This window comes from Octodon degus, unplaced genomic scaffold (assembly GCF_000260255.1).
Source record: "Octodon degus isolate 3935 unplaced genomic scaffold, OctDeg1.0 scaffold00079, whole genome shotgun sequence".
NCBI lineage: Eukaryota > Metazoa > Chordata > Mammalia > Rodentia > Octodontidae > Octodon > Octodon degus.
Window position 1 is genome coordinate 10,752,326 of NW_004524655.1, and position 10,683 is coordinate 10,763,008.

Genomic DNA, 10,683 nt, shown 5'->3' on the forward strand with positions numbered 1-10,683 from the left:
CTGTGGGAGCAGTGGTGGGGTCCTAGGTGAGCTGAGGCTGCATGCTTGTGCAATGGCATCTGACAGGTGCTGCGGGGCCTTGACTGCCCTCAACTGCTTTCTAACTCAGAAACTGGGGTTTGTGGCCTCCTGGCCATCATGATCTCTGAAGGCACCTTACTGGTTTCTCTGCAGTGCTATGACTGAAGAGTCATTCTCCGTCATTTCCAGTTCTGTCCTTGGGTGGGCCTGGCTATTGCACAGTGTTCAGGGTGCAGCTACCGTGTTGCTCCGAAGCTGGGTGCACAGAGATTGCCATCTGCAGCTCTTCTAACATTCAAGCCTGGGAGGTCTACTGCCGGGCCCCACACGTGAAGGAGGTCAGCCTCCACGGGAGTCTGCAGGGAATGCCTTGACCTTAAGCTGGAGGTCCACATGGGGATGCCTCAGCCACACCAGGGGAAGTGGGGGGTGTAGCCTGGTGGCGCTGACTCTGGATCAACAGCTTCTGAAAGCTGCACCCCTTCTGAAGCCCCCATGAGAAATCACCCTGCCATGGTCTAGTCTAGTCTGGCCCCCATTCTAGTCCTTGTGTCTCTCCTGCCTCTCACAGTCCTCCCTCAGACAATCAGCGGATGCCCATTCTGTGCCTGGATTGGTGTCTTTTCTCATTGGCACCCTTCACCTATGTCTTCCTCGTCACACAGATTGATCCTCTCCCTGCTGCAGCCATGAGCTGAGCGTCAATCATCTCATCCTACAGACCCTGCTTTTGTTGTCCAGTGCTTCATGGTTGACATCACAACCCCATGCTACAAGCAGGCTTGGATTTGGCCTCTTCCTCATGTATCTGGACATACAGTGGTCAGCTCTGTTCTCCTCTGCCTCTGACCATGTTCCCCTAAGTACTACATGAAACACTGATCTCTTTCAGAGAATTCCACAAGGCCAGTGCTGAGCAAGAGGGTGAACATGAGGCGGGCAATGCTGGGCTTCTTCATGCATGCTGCTTCTCTCTCGCAGAAGCTCTGCGTCTCCACTCACCTAGCATGCACTGTGAGAGCCCAGCAATGCCCTTGCAGGTTGCATTTTCCATGCCTTCCCACGGTTTCCTGCTAATGGGAAACTTTATACCCTTGGGGTTATCACTGATTTCCTGATGAGGCCCCACTGGTAAAACCAGAAGTTAAAACCTCAGTCTCCCCAGAGTTTTGTTTGGAGTCTACTTCCTTCTTGCACCCATATTTACACTTCTGTCCTGATGCTCCTTCCATGAGCCTTCCTTCATTTCTCTCTACTTCTCTATTACCTACAGCAACCTGCACTCTTGCTGGCTTCCTTTCCTTGTCATAGCACAGCCGCTCTGTGGGGACAACTGACTGTGCTAGGTCCGAGTCCCACTAGCTCAGGAAACACAGTTGAAGCATGGATGGGTGGGATGATGAGGAGGTGGCATGTCACAATGGAACTGGCCCTGAACTAGAGCGGCAATTCAGAATAGTGTTGGGACAAATTACCAGTGGCACACTGGAAATGGTGCATGATACAAGCTTGGGTGTGTATTGAGGAGATTAGAATCGAGGAGTAAGGGGTCTGAGGTGATGGCCAGGGGACTGGGAAGATGGCTCAGTGGAATAAGCACTTCCCTGGCAAGTGCAAGGGCCTGAGTTCAATCCCTGGTTCCTCCCCCCAGCAAAAAAAAAGGAATCGAGGAGTAAATGAGATATGGCTAGTGTGATCTGGCAATGGTTCAAGTGTTCCCCCAAATTCCCACTGGAGAACCATAAGGTTTGGGCAGTGAAATAATGGATGAAACCAAGGAGACAAAGAGAATTTCTGATCAAGAAGGGGTGGTTTATTGAGCAATAAGGGGATCACAGGGAAAGTCAGGAGCAAGTGGGGTGGGACAGGAGACTCTTCCTCCGAGTCCTTGCACTGCAGGTCCCTGAGGATAGGGTGCCAAGCAAGGTCCTAAGCACACTCTGCAGGGGCCAAACTCTTCTCCACAGTGCTGCCATCGTGTGTGACCTCGCAGGTGACTCTCTGGTGAGATCTCCACTGTGCAGGCGTCATGCTCAGGTAGCTGCTGGCCATGTATTTGTTGTCACTCTGCTTGGAGGGCTGTGTGGTCTCCACGCCTTGGGTGACAGTGGTGCCATCAGCCTTCCAGTTGACGGTCACAGCGCCCGGGTAGAAGTTATTCATCAGACATACCAGCGTGGCCTTGTTGTTCTGGAGCTCCTCAGGGGAGGGCGGGAACAAGGTGACTGCGGGTGCAGACTTGGGCTGACCTGGGCCAACACAAGGGGGACAAGAGTGAGCAGAGCTGAGGTGGGGGCTTTGGATCCCCCTGCACAGAGTCATTCTGACCTATCCCATTGTGACTGTCTTGTGCGTTTTATCAACCTTACCTGTGGACCACTGGAGCGTCTTTGAGAACGGCCAACCTGGATGTTTCTAGAACCTCTTTCCAAGTAGCCTCCCTTGGGTTTTCTGGCCAACTCTCTCTCTTTTGTCACCTCTGTAGCCTCAGATTTTAGGCAGTGCACAGCGCAGGCTGTAATCTGTCCTCCCTGCTCTGTGGAATCTGTGTCTAGAATTCTGCCCTTAATGTATGGAGCCAGGCCTCCAGGGCAGTTCACTTGCCCTTGTCTTGTGCCTGCTCTGTGAACAGCACATCTCTGATCCTGGTCTAAATGGCAGACCTGTGCATTGGCCTCCTTGCACCTGCTCAGCACTTGGCTCTTCTGAGAAGCACATGTCCTAGAGCCCCAAAAGCTCACTTCCCCACTGTAGTCTTTAATCACCCCTAGCTTGACTCCTGTTGGTCCAAAGTTAAGTCCCTTTTCTCCTAAGTTTCTATTTTCCCCTAAGGTTGGCTCACAGGTCTGATGCCTGTAGAGTCTTGGGATTCAGTTCTGCCTCTCACTTTGGTCTGCATCTTGGGTTATTAGCTGTAAGCACAGGGACGCAGCTGGAGCCACTAACCTGTGGTTTCATACCTACAGTCCTTAGAGTTATAGGTCTCTCTAGACTCTCCACTTTGCTCAAACCTCAGTGCCCCTTTTGTTCCATTTATCATAGCTCAGGGCCTCAGTCTACAGAATGACAAAGCTTATTGCACAAAGCTCATTAAACAGACAATGCATGTGAGGGAGAGCAGAAAAGTGCACTTTGGAGTTCCCTGCCAACCGTAACAGGCAGACTGACAGTCGGACAGAGAACAACAGGCACACGGACAGACAGATGAGCCTTAGTAAGTCATCTTGTTCAGTCCCTTTATCTGAGGTCAGAGGGGATAGAGTGCTGATGACCAGCTAAGGCAAGCATGGAGGTCTGAACAGGAGGAGAAGAGCTCAGATGGCACCCACAGCCACAGTGCAGGGAGAAAGTCTGATCCCAGGCTGAGACCCAACACAGATAAAGCTCACAAAATTTCAGAAACTTTTTTCAAATCATGGAAGAATCAAGGGAGAAGGAGAAGGAGTCACTTACCTAGGACTGTCAGCTTGGTCCCTCCGCCGAACACACCACACTGTGACACAGACTAGTGCAAAAACCTCTCCTAGCCTTGCCCCTCCCCGACCCCCAGCTGCAGCTGTGCTGGGCGCAGCCCCTCTTGGACCTTTGTGTCCTGTGAGACAGTAGAGAACATCACTCGCAGATACCTCAAGGGCAGGGTGCTTCCCTTGGAAGAGCCCACTCTTCTCATAAATGAAGGGCCTCCCTGAAGCTCATCATAGAGAGGATGCCTTTCATTCTCTCTATGGAAGAAATATTCCGAAGGAAAAGGAGAAGCAGAGAGAAACACTCAGGGACAGTTCAGGAAGGCTCAGTGCTGTGCAGTGACCCTGGCCATTCCCAGGAGCAGCAGCTTAGCTGGTAAGGAAGAAAGAGGACAGTTTGGGGACTCTAGCAGTGACATTAGGCAGAAAATGCACCACAGAGCCCATTGGACACCTCATTTCATCTTCATACACAGACAGTAAGATTCACAAAGAAGCAGGACTTCAAACCCAACTAAGACACTTAAGACATTTGAGAGGGATTTGCAGAGACTGGGATTATTTTTATGTTACTATTGCAACATTGTCCTTAGATTTGACAAGCATGCTACAGTTATGCTGTGTTCATTTTGGGACAGAAGTGGAATATTTACAGGTAGAAAGAAGTGATATATGGAATTTTCTTCAAAGTAGCAAGCAAGGACGAGGTCATTCGGTTGTGGGTGAAAGACAATGACCAATGAATTCATTATTTTGATAGCTGTCGATGGCACCCTAAATTGTTCGGTGTTCCCTGGTCTCTACTTTGTGTGGAAAGTTCTATAATATAGACATTTATCAAAAAGTAGAGAAGACTTTGTCTAGGGTGTGTACCCGATGAGTGGGTGGATCCTGCATTGGATACCAGGGAGCCATGGTGTGGTCTTAGGAGGCCTGAGGCTTCACACTATGCAGTGACATCAGACAGGTGTCTTTGGACATTCACAGCCCTCATCTGCTTTCTGCTTCGGAGTCTGGGGTTTATGACCTCAAGGCCATCACTATCTTTGAAGGGGGCCTACTGATTTCTCTGCAGCGCTGCACCTAAAGAGTTGCCTGTCGCTGCCGGTCTGGTCGTTGGCTGGGCCTGGCCATTCCACAGCTCCAGTGGATGCAACTTCCGCGTTGCTCAGAAGCTGGATGTACAGAGATTGCAGTCTGCGAGCTCCTGAGTCCTACAGGACTGAGGAACACTGCCAGGGCTGTCACATTTAGGAGCTTAGTGCAAACTGGAGCTTGACAGTGTGTGTTCTGACCTGAGACTGAGGGGGGACGTGGGAAGGTCTCGGCCACATTAGTCCTGGGGAGAGTGCAGCCTGGTGTGATTGAAGCCAGGATCAGCCCGAAAGCTAGCCCATTTCTGAAGCTCTTTTGACCTAATCCCCCTGCCACGGTCTATTGTAACCTGGCTCCACCTCTAGCCCTTGTGTCCATCCTGCCTCTCACACTGCCCCCTGCGATAAGCAGTGCATGGCCGTTTTGCACCTCGGTTGGTGGCTTCACCCATTAGTCCTACTTCACCCATGGCTTCCTTGTCATGCAAACTGATCCTGCCCTCGCTGCAGCCATGAGCCAAGCATCAATCATCTCATCCTGCAGAGTGGCCTTTGCAGTCTAGTCCTTAATTATTGAGATCACCACCTCTTACTACCAACAGCCTTAGATTGGACCCGGGTTTACATCTCTGGGCATACAGTGATCAGCTCTATGTGACTCTGCCTCAGCACATGTTCCCCTAAGTAGCTACATCAAACACTCTTCTTTAGAGAGCTGCACAATGCCCAGGGGAAAGTGGAGGGTGAAAGTAAGGTGGGCAATGCTGGGCTTCCTCATACACACTGCTTCTGTCCTGCAGAATCTGTCGTGTCCCCACTGAGCTAGCACTCACTGTGACAGCCTGACCATGCACTCCCAGGTTGCATTTCCATGCCTCCCCTTGGCTTCCTGATGGCGAGAAACTTCACCCACTTAGCCCGTCACTGATCTCCTGATGAGACCCTTAGGTAAAGCCAGAAAGGAAAGGCTCAGATTCTGCCCAAAGCTTCTGCACAAAATCCTTCTTCCGCCAAATGTCTATCTATAGCCTCTGGTGGGCTCCTGAGTCTCCCTTCATTTCTCTACTTCTCTGCAATGCCGAGCTCCCTCCTATCTTAATTTTAATTTCCTTAGTTTTAATTTCCTTCCCATAGCAGGGCCGTTCTGCAGGGACAGCTAATTATGTTAGGTCCTCATCCCACCAGCTCAGGGAACTCAGCTGAGGAATGAGATAAATGGGGTGACTGCGGGTGTCATCTGCCAGTGGAAATGCCCCTGTAGCTAAGCAGTGACCCTCAGCATATAGCTGTGAGTGGCTACCAATGGCACATTGGATATGGTTCATGATATGAGGTTTTGTCTCTGCTGAGGAGGTCTGAGTTGAGCAGCATATGGGACATGCCTGGTGAGCCTCATGGCTCGATTCCCAGAGATATACAGTGGATGTTAAGGGCAGAGTGTGGGAAGTTGAGCACTTTCTAGGGGCGTGAAACATGCAGTGCTTAAATTCTACCTAATTACCCAAGGGAGAACCGTGAAGTGTTTGCCAATGAAATAATGGATGAAAACAAGGAGACAAAACAGAATTTCTGATCGAGAATGGGTGCTTTATTGAGCAATGAGGTGATCACAGAGAAAGTCAGGAGCAGGTGGGGTGGGACAGGAGGCTCTTCCTCCGAGTCCTTGCACTTCAGGTCCCTGAGGATAGGGTGCCGGGCAGGGTCCTAGGCACACTCTGCAGGGGCCAAACTCTTCTCCACAGTGCTGCCATCGTGTGTGACCTCGCAGCTGACTCTCTGGTGAGATCTCCACTGTGCAGGCGTCATGCTCAGGTAGCTGCTGGCCATGTATTTGTTGTCACTCTGCTTGGAGGGCTGTGTGGTCTCCACGCCTTGGGTGACAGTGGTGCCATCAGCCTTCCAGTTGACGGTCACAGCGCCCGGGTAGAAGTTATTCATCAGACACACCAGCGTGGCCTTGTTGTTCTGGAGCTCCTCAGGGGAGGGCGGGAACAGGGTGACTGCGGGTGCAGACTTGGGCTGACCTGGACCAACACAAGGGTGGCGGGCATGAGCAGAGCTGAGGTGGGGGCTTTGGACCCTCCTGCCCAGAGTCATTCCGACCCATCCTATTGTGAACATCATGAGCATATTTACAGCCTTCCTCATGGCCGTTAGCAGTGGGTTTGGGTTTTTCCAGAACCCCTTTACAAGTGTCCTCCCCTGGATTTCCCGGCCTACTCTCTCTCTTTGATGTCTCTGCAACCTCAGTTTCCTGGCAGGTAGAAGTGCAGGCTGTGGTCTGTCCTCCCTGCTCACTAGAGTCTGAGTCTAGAATTTGCCTTAAACTTCAGGAGCTTTACCCAGGCTGGGTAAAGCTCCTGAAGTTTAAGTTTTAAACTTCAGTTTCCTCCTTTCCTGCTGTCTGGTGCCTGCTCTGTGAACAGGATGTCTCTAAGCAAGGTCTAATGTCAGACCTGTGCATTGGGTTCCTTTGACCCTCTCATATGTCAATTGCATGCTTGGCTCTTCTGAGAAATATATGTCCTAGAGACCTGGTAACTCAGTTCCCAGTGAAGCTTTTAATCACTGCCATCTTGGAACAATTTCATCCAAAGTTTTTCTCCACTCTTTTCTAAGTTTCTCAAATCCCAGGTTGGCTCTGATGTCAGCTCCCCACGGAGTCTTGGGGGTCACCTCTACCTTTACTTGCTTGGTCTTGATCCTGAATCGCTAGCTGCCACCACACCAGAGCCTCTAACCTGTGGCTACATAATCTTAGCCCTTAGAAACCTAGGTCTGTCTAAATTCTCCAGTTTTCCCATACCTCAGTGCCCCTTGCCCGACCCTGGTCGTGTGACAGGGCCTCAGTCTAGAGCATCACAAAACGCATTGCACAAAGCTCCTCAGACAGACATTGGATGTGAAGGGGAGCAGGAAAGTGCACTTCTGAGATGCCTACCAAGTGTGACAGGCAGACTGATAAGCAGAGAACAGACACACAGATGGATAGATGAGCTTAGTAAGTTATCTTGTTCAGTCTGTTTATCTAAGTTCAGGGAGAAGGAGGGCTGATGACCGCTAAGGGAAACATGAAGGTGTTAACAGGGAGGAACAGGTCAGCACTCAGTCAAAATGCAGGGAGAAAGTTTGATCCCAGGCTGAGACTAAACAGAGAAAAAGCTCATAAACAGCAGAATAGTGTCTCAAATCAAGGATACTAGCAAGAGAGAGAGAGAGAGAGAGAGAGAGAGAGAGAGAGAGAGAGAGAGAAAGAGTCACTTACCTAGGACGGTCAGCTTGGTCCCTCCACCGAACACATTACACTATGACACAAACTAGTGCAAAAACCTCTCCTGGCCTTGCCCCTCCCCGACCCCCAGCTGCAGCTGTGCGGGGTGCAACCCCTCTTGGACCTGTGTGTTCTGCATGACAGAAGGGAACATCACTTGCAGATGCTTCAAGGGCATGGTGCCTCCTTGGAAAAGCCCGCTCTCTTCACAAATGAAGGGCCTCCCTGAGACTCATCTCTGTGCCTTTCATCTTCTGTGTGGAGGGAATATTTTGAAGGAGAAGGAGAAGCAGAGAGAAACACTCAGGGACGGTTCAGGGAGGCCCACGGCTGTGTAGTGGCCCAGACCATTCCCAGGAGCAGCAGCTTAGCTGGTAAGGAAGAAAGAGGACAGTTTGGGGACTCTATCAGGTGACATCAGGCAGAAAATGCGCTGCAGAGCCCATTTGAAACCTCGTTTCATCTTCGTACACAGACTGTAAGATCCATAAAAAAACAAACAAAAGACAAACAAACAAAAAGAAAAACAACACTGCAAACCCAACTAAGACACTTAAGACATTGAAAGGGATTTGTAGAGACCAGGATTATTTTTATGTTATTATTGAGAAACTGTCCTTAGATTTGACAAGCATACTACAGTTATATTGTGCTCATTCTGGGACAGAAGTGGAATATTTACAGGTGGAAAGAAGTGATGTATGGAATTTTCTTCAAAGTAGCAAGCAAGAATGAAGTCTTTCTGTTGTGAGCGAAAGATAGTGACCCATGAATTCATTATTTGACAGCTATTGATGGCATCATACATTGGTGTTCCTTGGTCTCTTCTATGTGTGGAAAATTCTATAATATAGAAATTTATGAAAAACTAAAGAGAACTTTGTGTAGAGTGTGTACCTGATGACTGGGTGGATTCTGCATCGGATACCAGGGAGCCATGCTGTGGTCCAAGTGGTCTGTGGCTTTACATTGTGCAGTGGCATCAGACAAATGTTGTGGGACCATCACTGGGCTCAGCTGCTGTCTGCTTCAGAGGCTGGCGTTTGCGACTTTGTGGCCATCATAATCTTTGACGGGGCCCTACTTATTTCTCTGTACTGCTATAACTGAGCAGTTTCATGTCACTGCCAGCCCTGTCCTTGGCTGGGCCTGGCTATTCCACAGCTCCAGCGGATGCAGCTACCATGTTTCTCCTAAGCTGGATGGACAGAGATTGCATTCTATGAACTCCTCTAGCCTAGAGGATTGAGGTATACTGCCAGGGCCATCGCATACATGAGCTCAGTGTAAACAAGAGCCTGAGAGTGTGTGTCCTAACCTAAGGCTGAGGGTGGACATTGGAAGGTGTCAGCCACATTATGCGAAGTGGGGAGTGAGGACTGCTGTGCCTGAAGCCTGGATCTGCAGCTCCCTGGATGCTAGACCCTTCTGAAGCCTGCTGGTCACAATCACCCCGCCATGGTCCATTCTAACCTGGCCCCAACCCTAGTCCTGGCATCCCTCCTGCCTCTCACATGCTTCCCTTGGACAGTCATTGGACGCCCATGCTGGGCCTATGTTGTCTTTTCCCAGTTCCCCTGTTTCACCCACGGTGTCTTTGTCATTCAGTGATCCTCTCCTGGCTGCAGCCATGACCCAACAACCAATTAAGTCACTCCTGCTGACTATTTTTCTGTCTAGTTTAATGCTTGAGACCACAGCCTCATGGTACAATAAGCCTGAATCTGATTTTGATCCTCATGCATTTGAACATGCCGTGATAAGCTGTTTGTGCCTCTGCCTCATCCCATGTCCTTAGTAGCTGCATGAAATTCCTCACCCTCAGAGAATTACACAATGCCCAGTGCTGAGCAAGAGAGTGAACACACGGTGCCCAGAGCGGGGCATTTCCTGGTACACACTCTTCTCTCCTGCACTGCAGAATCTGTCTGTGCCTCCGCTGTGCTAACATGCATGGGGAGGGCCTGGGCAACGCCCTTGCAGGTGGCCTTCTCCATGCCTTCACATGGCTCTCAAGTGATCGGGACCTTTACAGACCTCAGCTGATCGATCAGTGATCTCCTGATGAGATCCCTCAGATAAAACCCTCAAATAAAGCCTCTGTTGATGCCCAGACCTCTGCTTGACTCAAATTCCTGCTTCCTTCCACTCTTCCTCTAGCCTAAAGTTGGGCTCCTGAGCCTCCCTTCATTTCTCTTTCTCCATTTGGCTCACTCCCTGCCCTCTTTCTGGTTCCTTTTTCTTCCCATAGCAGGGCCACGCTGCAAGGACAACTGACTGTGTTGGATCCCAGTCCCACCAGCCCAGGGAACTCAGCTGAGGAATGGGATGCATGGGGTGACTGGGGATGACATCTCCCAGTGGAGCCGCCCCTGCACCTTAACAGTGACCCTTCAGGGCAGAGCTGGGAAGGGCTACTGAGGCACACTGGAGATAGTGCATGGTATGAGCTTGGGTCTCTGTTGAGGACATCAGAATTGAGGAGTACATGAGACATGGCTGGTGTGAGTGTGCACAGCAGGTATCTCAGGGGTTCAGTGGACATTTAGGGCAAAGGGCGTCAAACTGAGCACTTTCTAGGATGGTGCACCTTGAAATGGTTCAAGTGTTCCCCACTGAAGAACCTGAGGTGTTTGGCAGCAAAACAAAGGATGACACTAAGGAAACAAAGAGAATTTCTGATTGAGAAGTGGTGGTTTATTGAGCAATGAGGGGATCACAAGAAAAGTCAGGAGCAGGTGGGGTGGGACAGGAGACTCTTCCTCTGAGTCCTTGCACTTCAGGTCCCTGAGGATAGGGTGCCAGGCAGGGTCCTAAGCACACTCTGCAGGGG

At 50.4% G+C, this 10,683-nt stretch overlaps 3 protein-coding genes across 8 annotated transcripts in view; all 3 read right to left on the reverse strand.

Annotated features, from left to right (window-relative positions):
* The window catches only part of LOC101585743 (immunoglobulin lambda-1 light chain), a 734,743-nt gene that overhangs the window by 7,779 nt on the left and 716,281 nt on the right, over positions 1-10,683 (reverse strand). The window lies entirely within an intron of this gene.
* Positions 1,951-10,683, reverse strand: part of LOC101592830 (immunoglobulin lambda-1 light chain-like) — a 475,660-nt gene continuing 466,927 nt past the window's right edge. For both annotated transcript variants that reach the window (XM_023720914.1, XM_023720913.1), the window contains exons 3-4: positions 3,475-3,512; positions 1,951-2,270 (exon numbers count right to left, since the gene is read on the reverse strand). In XM_023720914.1, the coding sequence (XP_023576682.1) occupies positions 1,951-2,270; positions 3,475-3,512 (358 nt within the window). The remainder of the gene's footprint in view (positions 2,271-3,474; positions 3,513-10,683) is intronic.
* Positions 6,163-10,683, reverse strand: part of LOC101586143 (immunoglobulin lambda-1 light chain-like) — a 289,018-nt gene continuing 284,497 nt past the window's right edge. For all 3 annotated transcript variants that reach the window (XM_023720907.1, XM_023720908.1, XM_023720906.1), the window contains one exon: positions 6,163-6,603. In XM_023720907.1, the coding sequence (XP_023576675.1) occupies positions 6,284-6,603 (320 nt within the window). In that variant the 3' untranslated portion in view covers positions 6,163-6,283. The remainder of the gene's footprint in view (positions 6,604-10,683) is intronic.